The 20387-nt window shown below is 39.3% G+C and overlaps 1 protein-coding gene across 1 annotated transcript; it reads right to left on the reverse strand.

The window, feature by feature from the left end:
• Positions 1–2503: 2503 nt before the first annotated feature.
• On the reverse strand, positions 2504–8128 carry polb (polymerase (DNA directed), beta). Its single transcript, XM_073818687.1, has 14 exons — positions 7958–8128; positions 7395–7452; positions 7204–7270; positions 7014–7088; positions 6315–6373; positions 6181–6230; positions 6048–6099; positions 5366–5420; positions 5213–5285; positions 5055–5125; positions 4885–4971; positions 4731–4798; positions 3192–3331; positions 2504–3064 (listed from the first exon to the last, which is right to left on the reverse strand). Exons 1-14 carry the CDS (start codon positions 8016–8018, stop codon positions 2970–2972), a joined length of 1011 nt encoding a protein of 336 aa, XP_073674788.1. The 5' UTR covers positions 8019–8128; the 3' UTR covers positions 2504–2969.
• Between the last annotated feature and the right edge of the window lie 12259 nt (positions 8129–20387).

Here is a 20387-nt window from a genome sequence, read left to right on the forward strand (position 1 = left end):
TGTTGAAAACAGTTGTGCTGCACAATGTTTTTGTGAAAACAAGACATTTTATTTTTCAGGATTCACAGATGAATAGAAAGTTTAAAAGAACAGCATTTATTTGAAAAAGAAATCCTTTATAACATTTTATCAATTTAATGTGTATACACAAATATTGTCTTACCGTATTTGTGTGCCGATATCTGTACAGAGCGATTATGTTGATTCTCTCACAGTGTCTGTGCCACTCAAGCTGTGTTTGACCAGAACTGATGTAAATACAATCTAACTATCCCTCTCACTTCTCAGCATGAAATAACTTCACTTGACAACATTCCTGAATGTATAGCATCAGCATCTAATTTTCATTGAACTGAAACTAAAACTATTTGTATGATCGCCAAAACAAGTAGGACTAGATATTCTTATGCTTTCACCACACCCAGGTAAATGTCAGGATCTCACACACATATTTCTCACACAAATATGTTTTATATATAAATATACTGCTGTCTCAGGGCATCTGCACCTTCAGCTCTGAAGCAAAATGTCACAGAAAAGAAAATTTGAGACGATACAGTGAGGAAAAAAATATATTTGATCCCCTGCTGATTTCGTAAGTTTTCCCACTGGCAAAGAAATCAGTCTATAATTTCAGTGGTAGGTTTATTTTAATAGTGAGAGACAGAATAACAACAACAACAACAACAACAAAAATCCAGAAAAACAAATTTTTAAGAAGTTATAAATTGATTTGCATTTTAATGAGTGAAGTAAGTTTTTGACCCATTGTTGGCAATCACAGAGGTCAGACGTTTCTTGTAGTTGGCGACCAGGTTTGCACACATCTCAGGATGGATTTTGTCCCACTCCTCTTTGCAGATCTTCCACAAGTCATTAAGGTTTTGAAGCTAATGTTTGGCAAATAAACCTTCAGCTCCCTCCATAGATTTTCTATGGGATTAAGGTCTGGAGACTGGCTAGGCCACTCCAGGACCTTTATGTGCTTCTTCTTGAGCCACTCCTTTGTTGCCTTGGCCATGTGTTTTGGGTCATTTTCATGCTGGAATACCTATCCACGACCCATTTTCAATGCTCTGGCTGAGGGAAGAAGGTTCTCACCCAAGATTTGACAGTACATGGCCACGTCCATCATCCCTTTGATGCGGTGCAGTTGTCCTGTCCCCTTAGCAGAAAAACACCCCCAAAGCATAATCTTTCCAGCTCCATGTTTGACGGTGGGGATGGTGTTCTTGGGTTCTAGACAGCATTCCTCCTCCTCCAAACACGGAGGTGTTGAGTTGATGCCAAAAAGCTTGATTTTAGTCTCATCTGACCACAACACTTTCACCCACTTCTTCTCTGAATGTTTTAGATGTTCATTGGCAAACTTCAGACCGGCCTGTGCATGTGTTTTCTTGAGCAGGGGGACACTGTGGGCGCTGCAGAATTACAGTTCTTCACGGCATAGTGTGTTACCAATTGTTTTCTTGGTGACTATGGTCTCAGCTGCCTTGAGATCATTGACAAGATCTTCCTGTGTAGTCCTGGGGCCTCATTTATAAAACTTTCTTACGCACTGATTTGATCTTAGAGTGTTCGTACGATCAAATCCACGTCAAAGTACAGATTTATAAAAACCGTCTTTGACGTGGAAAAGTACTTATCTCCACGTCAGATTCCAGCTTGGCGTACGACCGTTTCCTTGTGGTAATGCCTGGTATTGCAGATAGTTCAGCCTCACTATAATTTGATTTCTTGCGCTCCTTTTTACTTGCCATTGTCACAGAGTTTTTGCTTTAGGAATGAGCTCATTTTATATGTTAATTAATTAAGCAGGGGCGTTTCGACGGTGGAACATTCAGCTGCACACAATTCCACGATCATTTGTGATTTATAACCGAATGACTGGCGTACGCATGGATTTCGTGTGTACGTTCGTTTCTCTGAATCGCTCTTACGATCAAATCAGAAAAGTTCTTAGATAAAATCAAGGATGGTTTCTACGCAAGTTTTTATAAATGAGGCCCCTGGGCTGATTCCTCACCATTCTCATGATCATTGAAACTCCACGAGGTGAGATCTTGCATGGAGCCCCAGACCGATGGAGATTGACAGTTATTTTGTGTTTCTTCTTTGGAATCTGATGGATTGCTTCTGTGGACAGGTGTCTTTTATAGAGGTAATAAACTGAAACTCCCTTTAAGAGAGTGCTCCTAATCTCAGTTTGATACCTGTATAAAAGACACCTGGGAGCCAGAAATCTAGCTGATTGATAGGGGATGAAATACTTATTTCACTCATTCAAATGCAAATCAATTCAATCAATCATGTCTTTGTCAGTGGGCAAATGCACAAAATCAGCAGGGGATCTATTTTTTTCCTCACTGTAAAATTAACTTGTCAAAATGAAGAACAACATGTATAAAAAAAAAAAAAAAAAAAAAAAACTTATGTATGAACCATACACACCCATGTCAGGCATTTGAGAAAAGAAAATACAGAAAATGAAACCGACCTGAACTGATTTGTGGGACTTTTAATATAGAATCCAAATTTTGACACAACCTTGAATCTTTTGTCTCACATTATAATGGACTAGTATCTAAATAAAAATATCCCAAGACATCATAACAGACTTTAAATAACACAACCACAGACAATCATTCATATTTTTTTGTTTCTTCCATACCAGTGAGTATGCTGAAATAAAGACATGTTTGCTGCTAAACTGAAAGAATGACAGTCTCATAATGTAATATTTGTTCTCTCTCTCTCACTTCACTCTTTGATTTAAAACCAAATATTAAGCATGGCTATTATTATTAATAAAAAAGCACCATCAACTACTATTGTGTAGCTGCTTTCACAACTTTAAAACACATACACATCTCTCACTAACTGTCTCTTCTACTCTTAAAATACACTAATATGACCTAAATGAACAGCACACACACAGTTTGAGGTTGAATTTAGGCTCTTTCTTTGATTCACTCGCTGCGGTCTTTTGGTTCCTTGTATTTCCACTGGATGTAGTCAAAGATGTCCTTCTCACTGTCCACCAGCAGAGGCTCTCCAGCCACACCTGAATCAAAGAGTCATGTGACAAACCAGCAGTGAGTCAACTACACATTTGAATGGACAGAAATTGAAAGTATGCACAAGTTTATAGAATTTTCTTCCATCCAATGATGTAAAAATGTGAGTCTCACCAGTGACGCCCAGTGGACGAATGGTGTATTCGTTGAGTGTGAAGCCCTTCTCCAAAGCGTGAGTCCTCATGTTCTTGTTGAATATGTCACTGCCAGTGAAGTACAACACACCGCAGTAATACTGATCCTTTGGAATAAGCCTGCAGATGCAGAAAGAGAGAAACACATGAGGACTATGCTGGAAATACCTCAAATGTGACATTTGCTATAAGGAAATACTATGATCAAACAGGATGTTCTCTACTACAGATGGCGGGAATGATTGTGGATTCTGGTTTTGTAATATGAGATACTAGATTTTAAATTAGTCATTTGTATATTTTACATTTTGGTCTATTTTAGTCTAGTTATATTACTCTCAGAAGTAACTAAGGATTAGCTCACTTCCAGAAAAATGTACAGATCATTTACTCACTCCCTTGTCATCTAAGATGTTCATGACTTTCTTTCTTCAATCGTAAAAAAAAATTTGACTTGAGGAAAAATTTCAGGAATGGTCTTTATATAATGGACTTCTGTGGTGCCTGCGAGTTTGAACTTCAAAAATGCAGTTGAAATGCAGCTTCAAAGGGCTCTAAACAATCCCAGCTAAGGAATACGGGTATGATCTTGGGAAACGATTGTCATTTTCGTTCAATACAGTAAGGGTATGTCAAAAAATCCCCCATCTCATTTTCTCCTCCAATTATATCCCTGCAGAAGTACCAATCCAGTGTTTACAAAGTGAATTTGCAAAGAAGGTCAAACACCCTTTACAAAAAAAGGTAAAACAGCGATGTAGGATGATTTTTAAGTTGGAGGAGAAAACGAGATGGGAGTTTTTCGACAAACTCTAACTGTCTTCAATCGGAATACACAGAGCATGCATGCATATAAAAGCGTATATACTGATTTTTTAAAAATAAAATACCTGATTGTTTCGCTGGATAAGACCATTCTTCCTCAACTGGGATCGTTTAAAGCCCTTTGAAGCCCCATTTAAACTGCATTTTGGAAGTTCAAACTTGGGGCACCATAGAAGTCCACTATATGGAGAACATTTCGGAATTGTTTTCCTCAAAAAACTATTTCTTTACAACTGAAGAAAGAAAGACGTCTTGGATGACAAGGGGGTGAGGAAGTTCTCTGTAAATGTTTGTTCTGGAAGTGAACTAATTCTTTAAACTGCATGCCAAATATTGATTTAGAAACACCATCAAAAATCTGTTTAGAAGATAGAAAATGGGGTTATTATAGTTGACTAAAACACTAAAATATGTTATTTGAAATAACCATGTTTAATAAAACATCAAAGCTTATTGTACTTAAGCTAGTTGCCAACATTTCTTATTTTTGTTTAGTTTTAATTGAAGTATTAAAATAACTACAACTAATTGATGAAATCTATATAGACGTGTATAATATAAAATAAAATTTAAATATAATTAAAGGACAAAAAATATTTTTAAATTTTAAAATAAATATAAAATAGTTATATTTTATCAATTGTATTAAAATATCACTAGAAAATACATTATTATGAAAATAATCAGTATAAACCTGATGTCAATACGGCGGTGAAAACACTCTTCTTCATCTTCCTCTTCGTTCTTCAGCTGACAAACACCCTGAGGAAAAACACATGCCTTATTTATTATTCATTTATTTTTATTATTATTATTTAAAATGCAGAGTGTGACAGACAGAGACCCACCATAAACTTAGTGTCTCCTTTAGAAAGCGTGTCGGTAATAAAGCCGATGGACTCTAGATGCTCCACGACACCATGAAGGAGTTTCGGCTGCAGGACAAAAATCCCAGTTATAAGAGGAACAACAATATATGCGTTAAATCAACATCCAGTTTATAAAACTGAATGTTTACCTGTTTCTCAGACTGAGAGGTGAAATCCGGATGGGTCAGCAGTATATCAATATCACCACTCGACTCCGCTCCTGAACATTAACAAATGCAATCACGTCACATTTAGATGATAAAAGTGATAACTGACATCGAATATCTGGATCAGAACGATCTATAACCTCGTCTGTAGCTGCCGCAGATGGTGCCGATGTACTCGGGATCCACCAGATCCAGTTCCTTCAATATCAGAGCCTGAAAACATCCATTAAACACAGTGAGACTTTATAAATCTGTAGAAATAAAATGTGAGGATTATTGAAACAGACTCCAACCTCCATTTTCTGCATTTCTGCACGAGGGATTCTCTTCTCAAATTCTTCAAAGTACCTTTAATAGATGAAGACAAAAGCATGAAAATAAAAACACTATTGATAATACAGAATGCATACATTATTAAAAAAAAATATGTAAAATGCACAAAACAAATATTTGTCCTATAAATCACGATCTATAGGACAAATATTTGATTTGTGCATTATTTGATTTATTTTCTAATAATAATTTTTTTACAAAAATAAATGAAAACACTAAGAGTATACTTTTTTAAAAATTCACAAACTAAATAAATAATTTGATTACAATAAACTTTACATTATTTTTTTTAAAAGACAAAAATAAATACATTGAAATTAAAATGATTGAAATTAAAAAATCTTAAAATAAATAATTAACAAATATTTAAATATAAGTACAGTATCTACAATAAACAGAAAAAAAGCAATTACAATAAAACCATATAGTATATTACAACTTTCACATTTATAGTATTTTTAATGAACAGAATCATATTGCAAAACCCAATTAAACACATATTTACATATTTATAATAAATATGTGAGCCTGTAGCATATAAAAGATTAAAACCCCCTGATCTTGATCAGCATTAACACAAAGCCAGATAAATATTGTTTATGTGAACAATTCACTATTTTATCTAATCAAATCAAGACTTACTTTAATCCGATCTGCTGATGGTGGTTGAGTTTGTGTTCGATCTTCTTCAGATCTAAAACATTAGATTTAAATGAAAACACATGCATGTGATAGCAAATACATTTATATTTGCAAAATAATCATATATACAAACCTTCTAAGTTTCTGACACCTTCATCAAAAAACTTTCTGGCTGCAGCAGGACTGAAAAAACAGAGAAAGAGTGTGAGTTTTGAGTTTTAAAGAGCACTATTGTTATTATTCACTTGAAATAAAGGGGCGTCGTACCCAATTCCAGTCACTCTGGTTAAGAAGTTGATGGATGAGCTTGTGTCATCACTGCGAATCTACAGGACGAACAGACCATGAACATGATAGTATACAGATCTGTTTCTCATATGCACATGTATATGGGTCAAAGACGACAAAGGGTTTAAGCGTTTAAAAAAAGTGTAATACTGCTTTAAATTGTTGTTTTTCAAAAAAAAAAATTATACATTTTTTCCCAATTTACAGAAGACACCCAGTAAAATGTCATTCATTGTAACAATGTTCTCAGGCATACTTACAACAACAACAAAAAACTATTTATGACATATCAAGAGACAAATTACTTTCACTTCAAATCCTAATTTGTTGTAATTCTACATTTTTAAAATTGCCCAGTAATATTAGATTAATATTTAATTAATCTTTAATATATTTTAATATGTACAAGTCAGAATAAGCATGTTGTTTATATTACATAATATTGTTACACCGGACGACAATGTAACATTATTTCAGCCAAATTTTGACATTTTATTTTTCAAAAATGTACTTGAAACCTTAAAAGCAGACACTTTACTTACATTTAATGTGCTTTCTATGGATATAAAATCTCTTTTAAATTTAGTTTTGACATGGACATCTTAACGTCTTTGACCCATATGCTTTCTCAAAGGTTAAATCAACTATAAAACATGTATTTATAACACACTCAAATACCTTTTCTAGCTTGCGGAGTTTTCCTGTCGTCAAAAACTCGTCGATTTTCTCCGCTATTTTTGCACCAACTCCATCCTGAGAGAAAAAGCAATTCTTTATATAAAAAAAAACTGTCTACTGGAATAAATAAAATATCAAATATTACTCACATTTCAGGACACTAATACTAGTAAAAGCTAAAAATCTGTACCAGTTTCTTTGCTTCTGTCCCACTTTTGATCTTCTGAGGGTATTTGGCGATCACTGATGCTGCTTTTCTGTAATAATAATAAAAAAAATAATAAAAAAAACACCAGACAGGACTAAATGCAAGTTACACATGTCATGTGTCTAGTAATGATATTATATCTTGCATTATTACACATTTTAGATAGAGCTTACCTGTAAGCATTGTATTTATGTATGGCCCTGTTGACATTTCTCTCATAATTTGCCAACTCTAAAACAAGAAAAACATTTAGACTAAATGATCAGATATACCTCAGTGTAGTAGCTGGATAATATTACTACAAAATGCTTTTCGACATTTGACATTTATCGAGTAAACAAAACAAAACAATCAGGAGAATCGGACCATACCTACCAAACAATATGAGCTAAATATAAACATATTTAAACATAAATAAAAATATTTAGTATGACATCTCAAATATTATTTATTTTACTTGTAAATTAAAAACGAACATAAACACTGGGTGCTTTTATTTTGTAACGTAGATGAAGCACTAATCTCTAATAACATGTTTTAAACTGCAAAAAATGCTGATCATTGCCATTTCTTTTCCAGTCAGATGCAATAATACGTCTAATATCCCACTAAGGTGAATTTCCTTGCTTCAAACAGACGTTATATCAACAAAACAATGCGTTTCTATTCATTCGGCATTTAAAGGTCCAGTTAGCTTAGCCGAATGCTAACCTGAGCTGTCATAAGCAAAACTCACCTATGAGGAAATCTGTGATTCCTTCGTTCAGAGTTTCCTGTGGCGCTTTTCTTTTACTCATAGTTGCGAATAATTTATAATGTGTGTGGATAAATGTGTTTATTTTTGACTTTTTACTATTCAGAACTACAGCTGAGCAAACGTCCAAGACTACAGGACAAAGCCTTAGCATTAGCGCTGTAGTAGCCACGCACTATGGCGGGGCGGGGCTTAGAGGTCACGCCCCATTCTTTTACGTTGACCAATCAGAGATTTCATTTAATATTTATATATACGGACACGCCCCGTCACTGATAAATTTACTCACCATAAAATTAATGTACGTTTGGAAGCTCAAATTAGGCACACTTCTGAATGTTACGTTAACATTTTTGACCCTGGACCACAAAACTAGTCACAAAGGTGAATATATTAAAACTTAATTTAAATATCATCTAAAAGCTGAATAAATAAAGCATTGATGTATGGTTTGTTAGGATATAACCAGTGTTGGGAGTAACACATTACAACACGTTAGGTAATATTACTTTTTTTCCAAGTAACTAGTAAAGTAATGCATTACTTTTTAATTGACAAGAAAATATCTGAGTTACTTTTTCAAATAAGTACTGCCAGTTACTTTTTCCTCCCATTTATTGATTAAAAGCTCTCCTGTCCCCATGTTGAGAGAAATTGTTAGTAAGATTTAGTTTAGTTCTAGAATAAATGTCAACATGCATCAATTCATCTCACTCACTAAAAAAACAGAAACAGTGTTCTTCAAAATAAATAAAAACATTGAAATTCAATGCAAACCTGCATTAATTAAATATGTTAAATAATACAAATATCCTTTATGTATTTAATCGCATTTTATTAACCAATGTCTTTGCTGCCGACCTTCGATGATTCAATTCATCCATACCAATAAGCAAAAATGACTCAAGATAATCTAACATTTGTTTTCCTTTTTTTTTATTTCTGAAGAGTTGACATTTTTTCTTCTGTGGTCTACTGTACAGACATGAATTTACTTTTGCTGCGAAAAGGCTTTTACATTTGCCAAAAATACAACTTTTTATATTAAAAACAAACAACCAAGCCCTGCCCAGATTTAAAAAGTAACGCAAAAGTAACCTAACACATTACTTTTCCATAAAAATGCATTACTTTTAAAAGTAACTTTCCTCAACACTGGATATAACAATATTTGGCTGAGATACAACTATTTGAAATGTGGAATCTGAGGGTGAAAAAAAGTCAAAATATTAACAATATCACCTTTAAAGTTGTGCAAATGAAGTTCTTAGCAATGCATATTACTAATAAAATTTTTAGTTTTGATATATTTACGAAATTACTTAATGGAACATGATCTTTACTTAAAATCCTAATTATTTTTACCATAAAAAAAATCTATAATTTTGACCCAAACAATGTATTGTTGGTTATTGGTAATATACCCGTGCTACATATGACTGGTTTTGTGGTCCAGGGTCACAAATTATATTATAATAAAGAAAGATTACATTTTTCACACTCAATAGAAATACCACACCAGTTGATTAAATGACATTAAGTAAAATTGTTTTTACATTTAGATATTAGGTGTGATCCAAATATTTTTTGGGTCCTTTATGGAACTTAATTAACATTATAAAACAAACGCTGTGTGTTTATTTTTCTGATGTACAAAGATAGTTTTTGTGGTTGGTGCAGTTACTGCGTATCAAAGCTTGTGTAATGTATAAAAGCACCACTTTTTAGTATTGCAATACTAAAATTAATTTCAATGACAGATCAAAACTGTGAAATATAAAGATTTACTAAAATCATACTAAATGACAGCATTATGATCCATTTAAACTCAGCACCTTGCCATAGTAGACATTCAACAACTGTTACTGTACATGGCAGCAGAAATACTTTTGATTACAAAATCTAGATGTATAAGTCCCTAATTTACAGACAATTCTGAACTTTTGAACAAATCCACCAAATACAATCGACACCCATTTCTCTTTACTTTGGTTAATCATAGTCATAATTATGAGATAAAAAGTCATAAAAATGAGATAAAGTCAAAAGTGTCACATACTAAGTCATAACTGTGAGATAAAAGTCAATTATGAGATAAGAAGTCAATTATAAGATAAATACATAATTATGAGACAATTATGAGATAAAGTCAAAATTATTGCACACTAAATCATAAGAATGAGATGAAAATTTGAACTTGTGAAAAACAAAAACATAGATTTTTATGTCATCATTTCTCATTTAATCTCATAATTATGATTTAGTATGTCATCATTTTGATGTTTTTCTCATAATTATGATTTTTATTCTCATGATTATGGCTGTTTAATCTCATTATTTAACCAAAGCATGAACACGGAATGTGATCTGCAAAAAAGAAATGAATGATTTCTGTCACTAATATGCATCATATTGAGTTACAAATCTCTTTATAGTGTCAAGCATGTGATGAAAAAGCAAAATTAAAACAGCGCATCGAGAGCGGATGCTCATTGTGTCGGCTTTCACTTGGAGAGACAGAAGCTCACTGACCAGAGACCTATGAGCTACAGACACACAGAAATCAATCAGTCCTCTCATGAATAATCATAAGCTAAAGGAGAAACTGTTAATGAAGACATACTATCTTTGAGGGACTGAGTGTGTCCTGCAGGAACGGATGGATCAGGAGTGTTTCTCCTCCTTTCGTCCTCCTCTTTCTTCCACTGCAACTTCCTCTGCTCCAGACTGACATATCAGAAGGTCATTGCTTAATCCAAAATGATGCAGTGATGCAAAATTTCACTTGAACATTTCTTCAAGATTTCAAGTATGTATATATATACAGTCAAGCCCGAAATTATTCATACTCCTGGCAAATTCTGACTTAAAGTTATTTTTATTCAACCAGCAGGTTTTTTTTTGGACTGGAAATGACACAGGCTTCTCCCAAAAGATAATAAGACGATGTACAAGAGGCATAATTGTGGAAAAAAAAATTACTTGACTTTTATTTACATTTGAACAAAAAGTGGCATGTCCAAAATTATTCATACCCTTTGCAAACTGTCACAGTCTATGGGAAAATCCAAAGTTCTATACCATTCCAAATAGTTCAAGATTTTCTCAAGCATCCTAATGTCAGGACTCGAGTTTGATCTGTCCGTTTTTCTGGGGTTTTTCTATTTTTATTGTGTTCATTCATTTTATTCGTTTCGTCTTATTTTTATCCTCTTTTATACGTTTTGGTTTCTCTCTCTCCTTCTCTATCTTTTGTAGCTTTCCTGTTTTTTTTTTCCAGCGCCAGCTGATTGCCGTCTGCAATCAGTGCGCTGCTTGTTTAGCACACCTGCTTCGCTTGATTAGTCTGTCTATTTCTTCTGGCTGTTTCTCTCGCACCATGTCAGTGCGTTCTGAGAGTTTTACGAGCTCTTCTTCTGTCTGTCTCCAGTCTTCGCAAGTATCTAGATTATTTTTCTGCCCAGTTGGTGTAACGTTTGCTCTGTCTCTAGTGCTCGCTTTTCCCGGATTGTCCCTGTGGATCTGACTCCTGCTCTGGTTATCGACGCTGTTCCAGCCTGCCGTTTTCATCTCTGTCTGCACCTCGCTCGATCCTGTTCCGCTCGACTATTCTCCTGCCTGCCGATTCGGATTCGTTGCCTTTTTCCCCTGGCGCTCACGGAGGCTGAGCATTCCCCCCAGAGGGGGTTTGGATTATTTGGATTTTTGGATCTCGGAACTGACTCTTTTTCTGTCTACGGACTATTTATGTTGGGCTTATACCCTCTTGCCTGTGCCTCCGGCTAATAAAGTATTTTTCTCTGCTTCATTCCGCTCTTGGGTCCCATCTGTCCTGACACCACGCACTGACCAACAATGGACCCAGCGGAGGAATCGTCTCTGCAGTCTGCATTGGAACTTCAAGGAGCGATGTTGGGCAGTCACGAACAGGAATTGTCATCCACGCGCCATTCAGTTGACAACTTGTCGGCTCAGTTCGTGGGTTTGGTGGAACGCCTCGATCGCCTCACTCTTAGTGGTTTTGCCTCGGCACCCTCAACGGTCTGCCCGTCCCCGCTGTCATCTGAGCCGCGAGTGAATAATCCTCCCACGTATGCCGGTGAGCCTAAAAGTTGCAAATCATTTCTCATTCAGTTGTTTTCTCTCTTCAGCCGAGAACCTATGCATCGGAGACTTCTAGAGTGGCGTACGTCATTTCTTTGCTTACTGGCAGAGCACGCGAATGGGGCACTGCTGTATGGGACTCCCAGGCCAGGTGCTGTTTTGAGTTTGAAAGTTTCAAAGAAGAGATGATTAAGACTTTTGATCAGTCTGTTTCTGGTAAGGAGGCATCTAGGCTGTTGGCGTCCATTCAACAAGGCAGACGATCAGTGGCAGATTATTCAGTGGAGTTCCGTACTCCGGCCGCTACCTGTGGGTGGAATGCTGAGGCGCTGTGTGCACGTTTTTTAGAAGGACTTAACGACGCCTTCAAGGATGAACTGTACGCTCGTGAAGTTCCGGATCGTTTAGACGATTTAATCAGCCTTGCCCTCCGTTTGGACGCCAGGAGAGAATTACGCCGTCGTGCTCGTACGCACACTGAGCCACTCACGTCTACTCTTGACCCGAGTTCTGAGGAATGTGAACCTATGCAGGTCGACCGCTTACGCCTAACTGCCAAAGAGAAACAGCGCCGCCTGCTAGAAAGTCTCTGTTTGTACTGCGGAGCTCAAGGTCATCGCGCTCAGTCCTGCCCTGCTAAACAGTCCCGTCCACCACAAAGGGTTAATTTGAGTGGTACAGCCTTTTCCTCCACTCATGGGTCTCGTACTATGCTGTCTGTGTCCATAATTACTAAACACGCTTCTTTTAAGGGGTCAGCTCTCATTGACTCGGGTGCAGAGGGAAACTTCATTGATGAGGAGTGGGCACGTGCTCGGGGAATTCCCTTCCAACCCCTTCCATCGCCTATTGTTGCTCATGGGTTCGACGGCCGACCTTTGATGAGGCTCTCACAGACTCACGGACTCGGTGAGTCTCCTTACCTCGGGGAATCATCGGGAGGAGCTCTGGTTTTTAGTGTGCAAGTCCCCTTCTGCCCCTATGGTTTTGGGTCACCCCTGGCTCACTCTTCACGGGCTGTTCATTAACTGGGCAGATAGTTCTGTAAATTCTTGGAGTTTGTATTGTCATACTCACTGTCTTGTGGCTGCTCCTTCTCCGGTGTCTGTTTCTGTGTCTCTACAGGAAGAGGAGATAGATCTCTCCCGGGTTCCATCCTGCTACCATGATCTACGGGCGGTGTTCAGCAGGTCCCGGGCTGTCTCTCTCCCACCTCACCGACCATATGACTGTGCTATTGACCTCCTCCCTGGTACTTCTCCGCCTCGCGGTCGGCTTTACTCCCTCTCTGCTCCTGAGCGGGAGGTGATGGAGAAGTATTTAAATGATTCTCTGGCCGCCGGTGTTATTCGTCCCTCCTCTTCTCCGGCTGGAGCGGGGTTCTTCTTTGTGAAGAAAAAGGATGGCTCTCTGCATCCCTGCATAGACTATCGAGGGTTGAATGACATCACTGTTAAGAACCGGTACCCCCTGCCGCTGATGTCTTCGCCTTCGATCTCTTGCAGGGAGCAGAGTTCTTCACAAAGTTGGACCTTCGCAACGCTTATCACCTAGTTCGGATAAGGGAGGGGGACGAGTGGAAGACCGCTTTTAACACTCCCCGGGGGTACTTTGAATATCGGGTTCTTCCCTTTGGCCTCTCCAACGCCCCAGCGGTCTTCCAGGCACTTGTCAACGACATGCTTAGGGACATGATTGATAGGTTTGTTTTTGTCTACTTAGATGATATCCTGATTTTCTCTCCCTCTCATCAGGATCATGTCCAGCACGTTCGGCAGGTACTTCAACGGCTGCTAGAGAATCAGCTGTTCGTCAAGGCGGAGAAGTGCGAGTTCCACGTAAAATCAGTTTCGTTCTTGGGACACATCATCTCAGTAGAGGGGATCCGAATGGATCCTAGTAAGGTAAGAGCCGTCTCCGACTGGCCGACACCTGACTCCCGAAAAGCCTTACTGCGGTTCCTGGGTTTCGCCAGTTTTTATCGGCGATTCATCAGGAACTTCGGACAGGTGTCGGCCCCTTTGGCGACGTTGACCTCTACCAAGATCAAATTTAGTTGGTCAGCGGCCGCCCAAGCGGCGTTTGATGAGCTGAAGCTCAAATTCACTTCAGCTCCCATTTTAGTAACCCCTGACCCGTCCCGGCTATTTGTGGTGGAGGTTGACGCGTCAGAGGTGGGCGTCGGGGCCGTGTTCTCCCAAGTAGCCCCTCTAGATAACAAGTTACATCCTTGTGCCTTTTTTTCACACCGTTTGTCTCCCGCAGAACGAAACTACGACATCGGTGACCGTGAGTTGTTGGCAGTTCGGTTGGCTTTGGGGGAGTGGCGTCACTGGCTGGAGGGAGCGGCCCTTCCTTTTCTGGTGTGGACTGACCATAAGAACCTCCAATATATCCGGGCCGCCCGCCGGCTTAACGCCCGGCGGGCTCGTTGGGCTTTGTTCTTTGGGCGTTTGACTTCACCCTGTCTTACCGCCCAGGTTCTAAGAACACCAAGCCAGATGCCTTGTCGCGGCTCTTCGCTCCACCAGGCGAACCGCCTCCTGACACCATAATTCCTTCAGGGTGTGTGGTGGGGGCGCTTACCTGGGGGATCGAGGAACGTGTCAGAAGAGTACTGCGGGGAGTCAAGGTGCCCACAGGGTCTGCTCTTCGTGCCCGAGTCAGTCCGCGCCTCCGTTTTCCAGTGGGGTCACTCGTCCAGAGTCATGTGCCATCCAGGCGTGAGGAGGTCGTTGGCTGCCGTCCGCCAACGGTTTTGGTGGCCCGCCATGGCGGAGGACGTTCGCCGGTTCGTGGGGGCGTGCTCAGTCTGTGCTCAAAACAAGTCCACAAACTCTCCTTCCGCTGGTCTGTTAATGCCGCTTCCTATCCCTTCCTGTCCCTGGTCCCATATTGCCCTGGATTTCGTCGTCGGACTCCCTCCATCCAGTGGCAATACGGTGGTCCTCAACGTGGTGGATCGCTTTTCCAAGGCAGTTCACTTCATTCCCCTCACCAAGCTTCCCTCGGCTAAAGAAACGGCCCGGGTGGTCATTGACCATGTCTTCCGGATCCACGGGCTTCCGGAAGATGTGGTTTCTGACAGGGGGCCCCAGTTCGTTTCCCACTTTTGGAGAGATTTCTGTCGGCAAATTGGTGCCTCCGCTAGTCTGTCGTCAGGCTTTCATCCTCAGACCAACGGCCAGACTGAGCGCGCCAATCAGGATCTCAGACGGATGCTTTGCTGCCTGGCGTCCCACAACCCCTCATCCTGGAGTCAGCAACTGACTTGGGCAGAATATGCCCACAACTCGTTACCGGTGTCGTCGACAGGTATGTCCCCGTTCATGTGCTGTCTGGGTTATCAACCTCCTTTGTTTTCTTCCCAGGCCGCCGAGGCAGCTGTCCCCTCGGTTCAGGCATTTGTTCAACGCTGTCGCCGTACCTGGAGGAGGGCCAGTGAGGCACTCATCCGAACGAGGGGACGTACTAACATCCAGGGGTTCTAACACATCCGGGCTCACCGCCGACTGGTGGCTTTAGGAAAACAGCAAACGGTGGGCAGTATGCTTTTAATACAGTAAATATAGGAGAAATATGTCATAAGTCATTTAAATGTGCCAAACTTGCCGCTGCCAGATGGTGGCGCTATAACTGACTATTGGCATGTAGATGTGTTCAGGCCAGCACTATTATCAAACATATGAAGTTTGGTGCAGATCTATACAAAATATTTATGTAAAAGTACACTGACAGTACAGTTCTTATGAACTGATTCTATGCATTACTGTCATTCTTATACACTGAGATTGAGCTAAATAGCTTTAGAGGTCAAAGGATTCCTTATTTTATGAGAACCTCTAGTGTTCATCCCTGGTATTAGAGCTTTAATCTGACAAACATATATGACACTTTTAATTTTTGAGGGGGCTCTGAGCATGATAACATTTTGAAACTACACGTATTTCCTAAGAATTTCTTGTTCTTTATATGTAAAAAGTTTTGATGAGTTAGAATAATGCAATTTAAAGATACATGGAAACAACTCTTCATCTTTTTTACTGTTACTTTCATAAATCACCACATCAACACCGTTCAAGATATCCCAAAGCCGTTCACAATTTAGCATCTTCAGTATTTTGGCATCATGTTGACAAAGTTTGGTGTGAACGGTCTGATTCTGCTATGAGTGATCTATTGGTCGTAGTTGGTCGTAGCTAATGGGTGTAAATTAGAAAGTTTGATGTCTGTAGCTACAACTAACCCACCAACTTTTGTCAAAAGGTGGCGCTATAGAGTGCCTCCTCCATGCCCATTTATGAGTTTTTATCAGTGTTTAACTGTCTTTAAGTTGGCTTGAGAAAGCCAACTTACTGATATTCTATTTAAACTTCCTATTATTATTATTCTTCTTCTGAGCGGAAAAATTTTCTGACTGTATCTCCTCCTAGAGCTTTATTTATCTATCTATGAATCTATCTATCTATTACAGTGTTTCTCAGTCACTTTGGTGCATTTCTCACAACACTATTTACATTTGCACAACATTTACTTCAACCTCCACAACATTTAGTCATTTGTGCACATCATAGTAGCAGGTTCTCATTCCTTCCAACAAATTGCAAATGCTTTTGGACATGCATCAATTGCTTTCATACAACTCTCTGCTGTTTTATAACATTATCATTTGCTTATGTCATGTCAGTCAAAATTAACTAAACTTGTGTATGCTGAATAGTCATTCCATATAAAACTAATAGTCCTCATTTCATTGCTTGAGTCATTACATACAAAAATGTTGAACTAGTTGTCAAAATCTGTCAAGCAAATTTTATTACAGTTTTTTACAATTGTTTTTGCACTAATAACTGAACCTTAATGTCATTTTTCAAAACTCTAGATACAAAACTCAAAACAGTGTTCAAAACTTTGCATATTGCGTTCATATCTTTAAAGAAGCCTTGCATTAGCAGAAGCATTGTTTCAAAAAACGAATTTATTGTGAAATATTATAGGAACATTACTTTAGATCACCCATACACAAGTTACCCATAGTTTCAATGTGTTTTTGCTAGTACAATCATTAAATAAAGTTGTACAAAATATGTGATTCAGGTTTCATTTTTTTTTTACTGTAGACTGAGAACAGTACAGACACAGTGGTATCATTGAAATACTGTAATGTGGAATTTACTGATAAAATAAATCTCAGCATAGGTTTTCTAAAGAAAAAATTTAGATTCAAAGTTTTAGCTGTTTTTTTTTTCCAGCAGGGTACAGAATACAGTTTACAGTATACTGTACCCTGCTGAAAAAAAAAAAAAAAAAAAAAAAAAAAATGCTAAAACCAGCCTAGGCTGGTTGGCTGGGCTTAGCTGGTTTTAGCTGGTGGTTTCCCAGCCTGACCAGACAGAAAAGTGGCCAATACCCCTCTAAAACCAGCCTGCTGACCAGCAATGACCAGCTAAAAACAGCCAAACAGCCTAGGCTGGTTTTGGATGTTTTTTTGTTTTTTTTTCAGCAGGGCTAATTGGTGTACCAACGTTCCTTATACATTCTTTTTTTTTTTTTTTTTTACCAGGGTAGCCATTAACTCATTAAAACCACAAAAGCAATAACATAAAAATGACATCTTGCATTCAGTAATGTTGAATATGAAAATGTGTTCTGTAAAAGAGGTACATGGGGCCATACAAACCATATCTGATAAAGAATGAAATATGACATCCATAGGTACACAGTAAAAAAAAAAAAAGGTACACAATGGGTCCTTATTGTACAATTATGTACCCAAAAAATTGTACCCTTGGTAACACCCCAGTGACAGCTACTTGTACCCTAAAAGGTATAGTTTTGTACCGTTCTTTCTGAGAGTGTAGTGTAGTCCATCTGGGCCATATTCTGTGGTAACTGGTGTCAAATGATCTATCCTGAAACATGCTCTATTTTCCATAAAAGCTATGCTTCAAGGGTAATGCAACAGTTACTTATCATTTTAAGCAGATGTATCAACTGATAGTTCAATCTTTGTAATGAAATGAATGCACACTCATCTCAGATGTAATATGTGAGTTGCATTTTGAAATAGTAATACTTTGATGTTAAGTTGTGTCATTTTGAACAGGTGATTTAAGTTCAATGAACAAATGATCTTTGGCTTATATGTATTGTATCCAAGCTTTTGAAAAATGTGTTAAGTGGTTTGAAAAATGTGCATTTTGATAATTGGTTTGTTAATTATGTGTCTAGAGTTTTGAAAAATGACATTACGGTTCTGTTATTAGTGCAAAAACGATTGTAAAAAACTGTAAAAAATTTTTAAATACATATATTTTTTTTTCCTGAAAATGTCTTCTAAATTGAACAGTTTCTCTCAGGTGAACCTCAGCTTTCACTGATGAGAAGTGGTGTGTGAAGCATTAGTTGCAACCAATGATAAGCCACTTCTCTACAATCACTCAGAACAGAATCCCATAAACCCCCACTTCACAAGCATATATGATCCAAGCAGGACATAGTGTGTACCATTTCTACAATACTGTGACAAAGAAATGGAAGGTCAGCCTCGTGGAAGAGGGGTGAGGGTGCGGGGAGGAAGGGAAAAGGGACAAAACAGGGGAAGAGGAAGAAGAGGCCAAGTACATAGGTGGATTCCCAATGAAATCAGGGCTACAATTGTGGATCATGTTGTCAATCACGGCCTCACAATGGCTGAGGCTGGTCGAAGGGTGCAGCCAAATGTTGGGCGAGCCACTGTAAATTCAATTATTCAGATACCTCACTAAAAACAGTAATGTCTAACTTTAGTTTTCAAATGGCTGTGCAACATAGTATATAGTGCTGTCTTGAACATTTTCAGAGAGTGTCACCAAAATCTGACTTTTTTGCATTGGAAAAAATTTACAGAGTAAACTGTCATAATGAAAACATGACAAAGCCATTTGACTATCTTGTTCATAAACAATGATGTCAGGACTTTTCATCTTGATGACACTGACACGTTCATTGACATGAATACTTGCTTTTGAGGAATGAGCTATCCATTTTGAGCAAGTGACATGCTTTTGCAGGTTATCAACTAGGTTTTGCAGTTTGTACTAATTGTTTTGAGAAATGCATTAACTGTTGTGCAAATGTAAATAGTGATGTGAGAAATGCATCACTAGATCTATCTGTCTATCTGTCTATGAATCTATCTATCTATTAATCTGTCTCTCTATCTATCTATCTATCTATGAATCTATCTCTATAAATCTGTCTATAAATCTGTCTATCTATCTATCTATCTATCTATCTATCTATCTATCTATCTATCTGTCTAAATCATGCTAACAAAATGCTAATCATGCTAAAATCATGCTAACGACTTGCTAGTCATGCTAAAATCATGCTAGCGACTTGCTAATCATGCTAAAATCATGCTAGCGACTTGCTAGCCATGCTAAAATCAGGCGCTCGAGGAGAGTAGTCCAAACTCTGTCTGGGGAACAGCCAGCACGAGAGGGACTGAATTAGCTCTGCCTGGAAAACTGCCAGGACGCGAACGGAATTACATCTCTGCCTGGGAGTACCCAGCGAAGAGGGATATGATCTGCCTCAGCCCTCGGGCTCACGAGGAGAGTGTCTACCTCAGTCTGGGGACCAGCCAGACGTAGAGTGACAGGCAGCATTGAAGAACACAGTGGCCCCCGGCCCTCCACCGGGAGCGGAGAGCGTAGATGTCAGCATCCCCTAAAGAGCAGTCTCAATCACCTCTGGAGGCCCGCGTCAGGGACGTTTCGCAGTTTTCTTGCGGGTGTTTCGGGCCGGTCCCTGTGCCGCGGGCGGCGCCGCTCTCCTGCGACTGGCTCTGCGCTTGCGGGCCCCTTCCGCCAACCTGGCGTCATGGGCCTCCACGGGGGGCAGAGCTGTGGATGTTGCGGCCGCAGGGGGGCGCCCTCGGCGACGTGCAGGCGGAGGCGGCGTCTCCGGCGGTGGGACGGAAGCTTTGCGGCGGGGCAAGATGTGTTTGATCGCCTCCGTCTGTCTCTGAACTGCCGAGAACTGCTGGGCGAAGTCCTCGACAGTGTTGCCGAAAAGGCCACTCTGGGAGACGGGAGCGTCGAGAAAGCGTGCTTTGTCGGCGTCTGCCATCTGGGCCAGAGTGAGCCATAGGTGTCGCTCAAGGGCCCGCGCCGTGACCTTCGTCGCTCGAAGGGCGAAGTCGGTGGCAGCGCGGAGTTCCTGCATCACGCCTTGGTCAGAACCACCCTCATGCAGCTGTTTCAACCCCTTGGCCTGGTAGACCTGCAGAGTTGCCATCGCATGCAGGGCTGAGGCGACCTGG

This window comes from Garra rufa, chromosome 15 (assembly GCF_049309525.1).
Source record: "Garra rufa chromosome 15, GarRuf1.0, whole genome shotgun sequence".
NCBI classification, from domain to species: domain Eukaryota; kingdom Metazoa; phylum Chordata; class Actinopteri; order Cypriniformes; family Cyprinidae; genus Garra; species Garra rufa.

Coding starts and splice junctions, on each gene's coding strand:
- polb (XM_073818687.1), bottom strand. CDS start 8,018: ATGAGTAAAAGAAAAGCGCCACAGGAAACTCTGAACGAAGGAATCACA. Junction 5,286..5,365: donor CAGAAATGCAGAAAATGGAG/GTTGGAGTCTGT, acceptor GGATGTTTTCAG/GCTCTGATATTGAAGGAACT. Junction 3,065..3,191: donor TCGTCCACTGGGCGTCACTG/GTGAGACTCACA, acceptor TCTTTGATTCAG/GTGTGGCTGGAGAGCCTCTG.